This window comes from Osmerus eperlanus, chromosome 2 (genome assembly GCF_963692335.1).
Source record: "Osmerus eperlanus chromosome 2, fOsmEpe2.1, whole genome shotgun sequence".
Lineage (NCBI taxonomy): Eukaryota > Metazoa > Chordata > Actinopteri > Osmeriformes > Osmeridae > Osmerus > Osmerus eperlanus.
In genome coordinates this window covers 5,408,671-5,420,576 of record NC_085019.1, presented here as the reverse complement: position 1 = coordinate 5,420,576, position 11,906 = coordinate 5,408,671, and the positions used below count along the sequence as shown (strand labels likewise).

The following is an 11,906-nucleotide window of genomic DNA, read 5'->3' as shown; positions in this document are numbered from 1 at the left end:
TAAGACAAATAATCCTTGCAAATTTCCCTAGATTGTTATTGTTAAAATCCATGATAGGGATAAAACATTTAAAGACAACAAACACAATATTTACAAACACCATAGCCATATACTTTTTTTAGAAAAAGTAAGCAGAGATATCAATGAATATATTAAACAATACTGAAGCTTTGACAATAACTATTTCAAAAGGTAATTGGTTTCCATTCCTTGTTGTTGTGTTTTTATTACCAGTTACTGTACAACACTTCTATTCTAACCAAAGGCTTTAGTAAGACATGTGCTTTCGGTTCTTTACAGGTTCCCAACTTCCTCTTCAAGCCATTTACATCTAAACCACTACTAGAAATCTATGGAAAAAAGTATAGAATTCCCCTAATAAAACAGTCATACACTGCCAGAAGCTGCAAAAAAACATTCTACATATATCCTACATATTGTTAGTGAAAATGATAGCTGTATTGATTCAAAAATATGCATACACCCGTAAGCCTTCATAAAACTTAAAACATTACATATTTCTCAAATCCTATCAGCCGTATGACTGGACAAGAGACAGCAACTCTGCAAGGTATAGTTGAGGGGCCTCTAGTGATGTCACAGGAGATCTGCCATCATCATCATCCCCAGTCATCATCATCCCCAGTCATCCTCATCCCCAGTCATCATCCCCAGTCATCATCATCCCCAGTCATCATCATCCCCAGTCATCATCATCCCCAGTGATCATCCCCAGTCATCATCATCCCCAGTCATCATCATCCCCAGTCATCATCATCCCCAGTCATCATCCCCAGTCATCATCATCCCCAGTCATCATCATCCCCAGTCATCATCCCCAGTCATCATCATCCCCAGTGATCATCCCCAGTCATCATCATCCCCAGTCATCATCATCCCCAGTCATCATCATCCCCAGTCATCATCCCCAGTCATCATCATCCCCAGTCATCATCATCCCCAGTCATCATCATCCCCAGTGATCATCCCCAGTCATCATCATCCCCAGTCATCTTCAGAAGGATGAGGCTCTAAGACTCCACCTTTAGAACTGAACTCCACAGTAATACAAATATCTAAAAATAACCCTTTTTACCGTTATGTAGAAATAATACCATCAGTCACATATAAATGCTTGGTAAATGAAAGAGATATTCTATATAAAGAGAATGCTGGTGAGTCGAAGGGGCTGAAGGAAACCTCCTACACTGAATAGGAGACGGTGTGGTATGACAACAGGGAACTGAGATGGATGTTCACACAAGACAGTGACCAACACAAACACCACATTAGGATGCTATAGTGAGATACATTTGTACGTGCCAGTGGTCCATTTCTATGTTTCTAGGACACAGTATGTTTAAATCTGTCAACACACCCATGGGACCCTAATGTGTGGCATTACGAAATATTTGATTGGATTTGAAGAAGGAACAATGGTAAAGGGTTTTGGACTAGCATAACAGTAACAGTTGAGGGGTGATAGTGAGGGGTAAGAAGGCATGCTGGGGTCAAACTGAGCCATGGGGAATGGATGGAGTAGGGATCTTTTAAACCAGATGACTGTTTTAAACATGTCAAACTACCTGTCTAAATTAGTTGAAAAGGGAGAAGGCTGTTTGAGGGGTGTTCGTACATTCACTGCTGTAGGAGGAGGTGGGTCACTGTGGAGGAGGAGGTGGGTCACTGTGGAGGAGGAGGTGGGTCATTGTGGAGGAGGGCTTCCCCAGAACACTGCGGGACGGGATTAAGTGAAGGGAGGAGGGACTGAGAAGGAATGTGTGATTTTCTCAGCGTTAAGCCACATCATTATTATAAAGACATGCAACCTTTGGAGAGTTTACTGTTTGCCCGTTACATGTGATATGTACTGTCCACTAGGTGGTGCGTGGAGTATAATCAATGATGACATACAGCACTTTGATGTCACTGAGATGCTGTGGCTTTGGACATTACAGGATGGAGGGAGGGGAGGAAAGATGGGAACAATCTTCGCAGAGTTCTTCTCTTCTCACGTGGCTGGTTTCAGGTCGAATGATTTGACTAATGGAATCTTTCTAAAGAGTTCTCCAACTGTGATCAGAATTCCTTTGGATAAAAAGGGTACATCTGAATATAAATATACATGAAATGAATTGGCCTAGTGCAAAAAGGACAGGATGGTCACAGACACACAGTATACCCTGCTGAATCCGTTCTCTCAGCATATCTGACTCCTCATTTGTCTCACAACACAGTGACAGAGTTGTGATTCCATGAACTCTCTTGTTACACACACGTTCACACGTGCACACACACACACACACACACACACACACACACACACACACACAGGATAACACGCAAACAAAACACGCTTTGGATAAAAGTATTTTCTAGATGAATAAAATAAGTAAAAGACAATGAGTAAAAGACACACACACACACAAATACACATACCAGACTCACTCACACACCCACACAAACACACACTCGATGTGACCAACAAGATGTGAGTTTAGGTCCTGCAGCAGCCTGCACTCTTCATCTCTTTGTTGACGTAATCATGGAGCTTGAACTTGTCACTGGACTCCTTCATAGACCTGTGCTTCAGCTCTCTGATGGACAAGACAGGACAGGAAGGAGGGATGAGAGAGGAAAGGAATAGACATTTGTGTTAATATAAACACTGAGCGTGCGACCAGTTGAGTATGCATAAAGAGAAGCATCAGAAAAAGTCACTAAGTCTGTGAACTCTGATGACACATGGACGTATTAGACCTTCGGGAGTACAGTGATGTGTAAGATGACACGTCTTCTTGCTGCGGTATTAAAGTAGCCCACCTCGCTGTGTAAGACTATACTCACTTGGCCACAGCAGTGAAGGCAAGCTCCACATTTAAGCCTGACTTGGCACTGGTCTCCATGTAGGGGACACCAAACTCCTACACAGACATGACAACAACAAACAGGAAACACATCTGTCTGAACATTGACCTGTGGCCTCTTGAGCCACATTGACTGACATATGCACTGTATTGTATATCCGCATGGGCTACAAGTTAGTACACAAACCACACCTCAACAGTCTAGACATAAATCTTGTCTTCCAAATGAATACAAATTAGAGCTGTTTATCTTGATCCCTCAGTACATGAATCCCAATATCCTTGATAACCAACAAAGCTATTTTGGTAGAAAGGGACTTTGTCTTGAACCCCTAGTAATTACAAATCAAATGTGTTTTCACTCCTTTGCAGACATCAACACAGGCACTGCCTGGAGAGAGTTATTGCCCGCTTAATGCTTTCAGCGCTATAGAGGGACCCTTTGTGATATCTGTGTTGCTGCCAGGGTTCCACTAGTGTGGGCAAGGGAATGAGAAATTGGTCTTGCAGATCCTTCAAAGCTCCCCAACGTTATTTACACTTGTGTCTTTGTGAAGAAATCTGACAGTGTATTGCTCGGAAATATTGTTAACCTAGAAATATCATCCATCTTACGACCATAGAGGCTTTTTAATTCTTACTAAATGTAAGAAGTAAAATGAAACATCAGGCTACGTGTCATGATGGAGAAATACTCATATTTATTTACTAGCGTAGAGCATGTGATAAATCCGGCATTTTTTATTTTCTTTGTTTTGTATTATTGCAGATGGCGCAATAAAGGAACAGTTTAATCAATATCAATATCAGTCTGGCAATGAGTTTTCAAGGAGAGAGAGATGAATGAGAACGAGAGAGATGGCAGAAAGAGAGTGACTCGGAGAGACAGAGAAACAGAGACAAAAAAAGGAAAAGAGCATGACTGAGAGAAACGCAGAGTGAGAAGGAACGGAGAGAGATGGAAGGAAGGAGAGTCAGACAGACGTCAGTTCTGTGCACATCCTTGCCCGATATTAAGGCCCTGCGTAGGAGATTAGCTATTCACCTTAGCCAGCTTTTCTCCATCCTCTCTCTTCACCACTCTTTCATGTGTGGAGTCCGCCTGGGGATACAGAGGAGACACACTTTAGATATACAGATGGGTTAGGCTGCATCAAAACAACTTTGTTAGCCAGGAGTAGATAGGATTGACTGTGGCCCCCGGACATATATATATATACTAAGGTGTACTAGACCTTAGGATATTTGGCTTAAAGCATGGTGGTTTATGTAGTCTGTTAAAGTAATGACCTAAGGCAAGAGGGTGCAGTAACAGGAAGAGGTTGTTAATCAGTCTAGCTCTCACAGTACACTGCAACTATACAGTAGGTGTTCAGTGTGGGATGCTAAAAGCTAAAGTGCTCTGTAAACAGACCTTCCCACAAAGGCACTCTGCAACTTTTGTTGGCTACCTTATTTATGAAAATATCTTATTTCATTAAATGTAAATTAAACCTAATTTGAGCCTGCCAGCAAGCACAGCAAGCCCCAGAGCTCCACCATTAGAAGTTGTAGTCCTACATTAACATTGTTGCAGCATACTTTTTTTTAACTCCAGGGGCCCATAAAGTTTATAATATAAGCTAAAAGTGTGACTAACTAAGGAGGAAAGGGTCTGCATTGGCATCCTAGTTGGAGACAAGGACAAACATCTGTTCTCAGCTCTGCTAGCATGTGGAAGAGATTTATTTATAGCTCTGGCCAATCTGTTGAGTCTATTCTGCATGTTGATCTGTTGAGCTGCTGTGCATGTTGGTGTTTAGTTCCCAGAGAGAGAGGGGCAGCTGAGTTAACAGTGATATTGTACAAGCTACAATATTCTACTAGCTACAGTATTGGTCTAAATGTGCATGGTAATAATTCAAATGTTGCTGTGTGTGTTGGTGAATAGTTAGGAGAGAGCGATAGAGAGAGAACATCAGAACACATTGGGTTATTGTACGGCATACTATAAATACCACCAACTATTCAATACAGACTCCACTGAAGGAAATAAAGCTGTTGCTTTGTCTGACTGTTAATTATAGTCTCGGGTGATGAGCTGTTGTGTCTTGGTAATGAGTTGTTGTGTCTGGTCGAGTGACAGATGTGTTTCGGGTGGGAGGATTTTCCCAAGACGGCGCACCTTGTTGCCGAGCAGCATCAGAACCGCATCCTGTTGAGTGTACTCGTGGATCTCTGTCAGCCAGGCCTGAGGACGACAGGAGACACACGTGACCCAGAGGAAGCCAGGAGACACACGTGACCCAGAGGAAGACAGCAGACACATGTGACCCAAAGGAAGCCAGGAGACACACGTGACCCAGAGGAAGACAGGAGACACACGTGACCCAGAGGAAGCCAGGAGACACACGTGACCCAGAGGAAGCCAAAACAGAACGCAGAAGAGAAGGGGGATAGGAGGGGGACCAGTAAGAAACCATATTTCCAAAAAGGACAAAAAATAGGGACATTTTATGCACCAAAGATGAAAAGACATCAGAGAGAGAGAGAGCAAGAAAGAAAGAAAGAAAGAAAGAGGGAGAGCTAAAGGGTAAGAAAAAACTAGAGATAAGAGTTTGGAGACTGTAAACAAAAAGGGAGCATCAGCAGCCTAATAAAAAGCTGCCTTCTTCAGCAGCCTTGCACAAGAAGGGGCGGGGAGGGGGATCAGGAGGCTTTATGATGCCCTAACACAGAGAAAGCCTGCACAATCATCACCTGGCAACGGGGGCCTGAATCAACACAGACAATAAGAACGTAAACAGTAAAAGCAACACCAACTTTCCAAAGCTGTCTGTTCAGGAGCAGAGACAACTCACCGAGGCCCCATCCGTCTCCTGTAATAGTTTTAATCGACAAGGGCATAGATCGCGGCCCGTCTGCTAAAACAATATCCTTCATCTCAGCACTCGAGGCCAAAAGACTTACCATGCTTAATTACGACCCCTTGTGAAATACTCCACATTGCTTTCCTGACTGGCCAATAATCAATCTCTTTGTTATGTTGCATGGCAGGTCCAAAGCGGTTTACTTCAAGTTAGGTCCGTTGTAATTACACACGGATATCGGGATGGCCGTAATGATTTAAGCCTTGCTCACACGCAGTCAAGGTTGGACTGTGGAGTGTGTGGAGATGGAGGAGGCTCACACAGACACCATGGTGTGGGTTATTTCTTTTCCCTCCATTAACCTTTATTTAACCAGGTTTGTCCAATTGAGATCAAAAAAAAATCTCTCGTACAAGAGAGACCTGGCGAAGAATGGCAGCATATCGATTTCAGAAATAACGACACACACACATGAAGACAACAGACAAGCTCAAAGTGCACCGCATCGAAAGTGCAGAAAAAAATACAATCCTATTATCAATTAAAACAATTATTAAGACAATTAAGACAATTATCAATGGACTCGCATTCCATCGACTTTACAATTCCTTTAAATTCAGTTAGAATAACCAGGTCCTTACACTCATTCAGCAGGCTATTCCAAGCAGATGGCGCAGAAAACCTAAAGGCCTTCTTTCCTAACTTAGTCCGAACTTTAGGAACAGTCATAGGCATAGTGTCCTGAGACCGCGACCCATAAGTGCCATGTTTATGGGACAGAAAGACAGATAAATACCTGTGGAATCTACCCAGAATGGCCTTATAGATAATGTCATATGTATATTATAACATTAGATGTGTGTATGTGAGTCAGTGAAGGAACGAGCATCTATGAGTGTGTGTGTGTGTGTGCCTTTGGGAGCCTGTTTGACAGCCTGTGTATTGAACAGAATTCACACAGATGAGATAGTGGGTGTAAGACAGCACAGAACTACATGTCCCACGTTGTATCTCTTCCTAACAAGCGTCTCTGTCGATCCTCTGAGCCAGTTACGCAGTACACAGCAGCCTCTCAGTCCATCTCAGTCTCTAAGGGGCACAGAAATGCCATTAACTTTGTTTTAATGCTGGGAGGTAATGAGGCAGGAGATGTGTCGTGATCGGAAAAGCCAGACTCTCGTTCTCTGAGTATGAGGCACTTTAGGCTGCTAATCACCCAGCGAAGACGAAGGTTAGGGGGAGGGGGTCATCCAGCCTCTCCCACCCAGGCTCCAGGCTACATCGGCAGGCAGGAGAAGACCTTCTGAGAGCATTAGACGACACTGATCCAGGATCAGTAACACAGTCACACTTGTAATGTTGGGTTGTGGGTCGTGTTTGTTTTTACAAGCCTTGTGAAAGATCAAGAGCCCATAATGATGATAGAATAGTTCTATCTGTTTTGCTGGAGGTGATCTAAATCACTGGTTCAAGGAACAAGCTGTTGGAAATCTACTTTGCCTCATGGACAAAACAAGCGTTGCTACACATGATGAATCAGACCCGCCCACACACAGACATACGCACACACATTTATGTACACACATACAAACACAAGTGTATTTAACAATATTGAGCTGTGAGATAGACGTTCCATCCATCGACAAGGCCAAAGGTTGTTGAATTGATCTATTTCCTTTATCAGGAGACATGTGAATGGGACAGCTGCGCTGTCACATCCCTCATCCACATAAACACCCTCTGTTCTGACAACAGACAAAGGAGCCATTGGTTCTACTTTACCTTGGGCAAGCACAATAACAGGGCATGACTGAGCAAGGGGTTTGTTTCCCTCACATTTGGCAATCCTTGATATACCGCGGAGTGGTCGTTCTCTGGCAATCCTGAATGTAGGGGACCTTTATGAATCTTTTGTATTCGACCATTAGGTCTCCGATTTACTGGAATTAACTGCATCCTTATGGGCAGTTTGTCTGAAGTATCTCTCCTCCTAGCCTGCTGTTTAGGCGGCTAATGAACCATAGGCTGTGATTAGACAACCACAAGCTGTTTAGAGGCCCTGGAGCTTCATGGATAATTTACCCAGCATAGTCATCATGTCCAGGTGTCATCCCTGCCCCCATCTCTCCTGGGGAATTGGATTGCATCTTCATTTATGTAGAATCACTGGCATTATAGAGACACACTCAGGTAGAATGAAGAGACTCACTAAATGTCTGTCATATATCTTTCATATTGATGAGGTATGCTACCAGTCGCTCAACCACACACAGGTTGATTCCGGCTGGGCCAGAGAATGTTGAGAGGCTCTGATACCTGTTTTATGGTCGTACACATCACAATCACCTGCAGGTATTCTCTAAAGTGAGAAGTGCAGGAGGGCAGGAGGGCGGTAGGAGAGAAAGGCAGGATAAAAAGAGAGAAAGAGAGGGAGAAAGAAGGAGGTATAGAAAGAGCAGAGCGAGCAAGAGCGATATGGCAGATATAGGAGCGATGACGACAAAGCAGCATGAAAAAGAGAGAAATTGAGTGGGAGAGAGAGCAGGAAACAGCAAGAGAGAGAGAGAAACCGGAAGACAGAGAGACATACATATATAGAGAAAAGGAGAAACACAGAGAGGACGAGAGAGAGAGACAGAGAGAGAGACAGAGAGAAAGAAAGAAAGAAAGAAAGAGAAAGAGAAAGGGAGAAAGAGAGAGAGAGAGACAGAGAGAGAGGAGCAGAGGGTAGGAAGACAAGGAGAAAAGATAGAAGGGGAAAATGAACAGACGTTTTAATTAACCTTTCCCTCTATCTGTCCCTGGGTGCGTGTGCATGTGATGGCAGAGCCCAGATGAATAGGAGGTGTGTGATTAACAGGTCGTTATGGAGCGTGGAGAGGCAGCCGCCTGGTGCATTCTAAACAAACAATGTCATTAACAGAAGCAATGTTCGCTAGCTTGCCTGGTCGCAACCACAGAGGTTTAGAAATATACTGTAGGTCTGACACTAGGCACTGAAGTGCTTCCAAAATGATTGAGAGAGATAACCAGATCTGAGAAGACACCATCTCTATTTTTTGCTCTTTATATCTTTTTGGAATCCTAACACATTCATTATAACACCTGCAACACATTAGCAGACTAATGTTTGACTTCAGCTATCCTTTAAGCCCTCTTAACATTTCAATGGACAACACTTCATGAACAAACTCAATATGGTAAAAACATATTAATAAGGTGTGCAATTCAACAAGTCTAAATGTCTCCGGCTAGCCTCTCTTTCTCCCTCTTCTTTTCATTCTCTCTCCCTCTTTTTCTCCCTATCTCTCTCTCCCATTCCCTCTAAAATGCTTTTCTCGGCCTCTCCCTCTTTCACTTTGTTGACATCAATCATTTTTCATGGCAGCTTTGGTATAGCCCATCTTCTATGTCCAATTACAAGCCCTCTTATCAGCTTGTTTGAAGGAATGGTGTTTTTCTTTCACCAGACACCGTTGGTAATTGAAGGCTGGGAATTGATGTCTAAGACGTTGTTGCCTCCTGATTTGAATGGGCAAACAGCTGCAGAGGGAGAATACTGATGCCACATGATGAAATGTGAAGAAACCTACAAAATTGTATCTGACTGAGTTGCTGGCCATGGAAGGACGTGGCCATGCTGTGAAATGTCAGTCTGTTCTTCGCAGATGGAGGAGAGGACAGTAAAGGCCATCTGGAGGTCATGTATCCCTCCACCCACGGTACCCAGCATGCACCTGGCATGCTGATGATCTTGCTTTGCTTCGATAGTAGTCTCGATGCCAATGGCGAGGATGGTGGAGATAAGGTGAAGAGATGGAAAAGAGAAGAGATGGCGAAGAGAGAGTTGGAAAGACAGAAGAATAGCGAGAGAAAGGAAAGGAGAGAGAAAGAGAGAATCCGATCTTTACGGGCTCCATCATCCGAGCCATACCTCATGACCTGTTTGGAACCGTGAAAGAGAGAGGGAGAGAAATAGAGCGAGGGAGAGTTGACAGACGCCAAGGTGAGAACAAAGGCAGAGAGGGCAAGAAACACAGGAAAGGCGAAAAGGTGGAAAGAGCAGGGAAAAAAACGAGAAGTAATGAGAGGGAAACGGACTGTGGTTGTTGCTCTATTTTGCCTTCCTGTCACTGCTATGACAGTTGGTGCTACGTGAGGGTACAGCCCGCAACCAACTTGTGGTTTTTTTCTGTCTAGTTTTCTGATGTAAACAGGGCATGGATGCACCCTAAATGATCTTGTCTGAGAGAAGAATGAGGGAGAGCTGAGTCAATCTCCCAAGCCATCTCCACATCTTTGGAAAACAAAGCTATCATTCAGTAGATCAATATTGGATGTGCAGTATTTCCCTAACCTTTCACCTTCCTTGTTCAAGTATTGTGAACGATTTGTCAGCAAGTGCTGTTCCCCTTGTCTCTCCATAATTAACCAATACTATACCCGTACTACCAGGGTACTCTCATATTCATACCACAGGGATGCAGGAATTTGTATCAATATTATAGCAGTACTTCAGGAATACTATCATTTCTGATCCATACTACAGAAACGCTCTCATCTCTATTCCATACTACATGATACTATCATCTCCAACCCATATTACAACCATACAACAGGGATACAACGATCTGAAATGTATCCTACACCAATACTGAAGGAATACTGTCATGTGTAATCTATACTACAGGGATAGTACATGAATATTACTGTATATTAACTATAATCCATTCTACAGGACAGTATTAATTATAATGAATATCGTCTCTAATCCATACTACAGGACAGTACAGCGACACTTCAGCATCAAAGCTCTACTCTATTTGGCCACTTTCTCAACTCACTCATGCAGGGAAATGTTTGAAAGTCACTGAGCTCACCGCCAGCTCCCAAACACTTCTGTCACACTATTGTCGGAGGGGATTTGCTATGGGTGACAGTGCAGCTCTGGCTGTGCTTTGATCAGAGTCTCTAACCCAACAAGACAGTACTGTGGAGGCTCCTCAGGCAGAGTCATGGCAAGCCAAAGCCCAGGCAGGAAACTCCAGAGTCGGGGAGAATGTGAGCGTGGTTGCCCTGGGAGGGAGGTTGACAAGAACAACATGGCAGCTTAACCAGACACAGTGGCAGGTTCTAGGCTAGTACCAAGGGTTTACAGGGACGAGATGTGTCGGAACTGTTGGGGTTCGGGTGCTGAATATGTTTATCCTCTTAACGTACACACCACAACACAACACACACACACACTAGTATGACACACAACTGTACTAACCTCAATTCATTTGCCGGTGACAAGAAAATAAACAGCAACTCAAAACAAAGTGAGCAATTTCTCTTAAGAGCTGACATCTGGGTAGGGGTATGGAAAAAACATGGACTTGCCTGTTCCTCTAAACAAAGGGAGAGAGGGAAAGCCACTAAGTCTTTACTCCCTGGGTTTTGTCTACAAGTATCAAGCACAAGTTTGAGTGAGTCCCAGCATGTGAGTGAGAATGATCATCAACACCAGTAATGCTAGTTAGAAGGGCAGTAAGGTTATTTGGAACAAGTTCCTTTTGGGATGATTCATATTGGCTCTGAGAATGTAACTGAACATTTGCTAAGAGGACAGAACAGAGATTGGACTAATGATGAATCAAAATAGACTTGAATATTTTTCCAGAGAATATGCTGACGACACAGATCAAGTAAAAAAAAGAAACATAAATATATATATATAAAAAGAGAAAAATTATAATTAAAAGGAAATTGTTCCCCTGGAAATCTGTAGTCAGCAAACTCCCTGCTCCTCATCCCTCTCAACCGCTCAACTTTTCAGGTTGGTATTTCCAAATAGCAGTCAACACTTTCAGTTAGGACACAAAGATTGCTTGCAGAATAAAAATCAATTTCTGAAAAGAAATGTAAGTATTTTCTGAGGTGTTAAGGAAGTGAGGCTTCTCAGAGCGGAGGGAGAGGGGGGTTGGCTCCTGGACTTCGAGACAGCCTTGGTTGAGCAGGCGAAAGTCTCGCTTTTGAAACTAAACTAAGTAAATATAGATGCAATTAGAATGCCCGGCGGAGGCAGTTTAACCTCAAGCCCTCATCTCTGGCTTCCGAAGCACTGCAGGGAATAGGAAGAGCCACAGCATAGAACAGGCTTCACATCACGGCTGGAGAGAGAGAGAGAGACAGAGAGTCAGAAAGAAAG

General features: G+C 43.4%; 1 protein-coding gene across 1 annotated transcript in view; it reads right to left on the bottom strand.

The window, feature by feature from the left end:
• Window positions 1-41: 41 nt before the first annotated feature.
• LOC134008508 (ras-related protein Rab-26-like) overlaps window positions 42-11,906 on the bottom strand; it is a 45,419-nt gene continuing 33,554 nt past the window's right edge. Inside the window, exons 6-9 of the mRNA XM_062447925.1 lie at window positions 5,032-5,097; window positions 3,913-3,969; window positions 2,848-2,924; window positions 42-2,597 (exon numbers count right to left, since the gene is read on the bottom strand). Coding sequence (XP_062303909.1) covers window positions 2,498-2,597; window positions 2,848-2,924; window positions 3,913-3,969; window positions 5,032-5,097 — 300 coding nt within the window. The 3' untranslated portion in view covers window positions 42-2,497. The remainder of the gene's footprint in view (window positions 2,598-2,847; window positions 2,925-3,912; window positions 3,970-5,031; window positions 5,098-11,906) is intronic.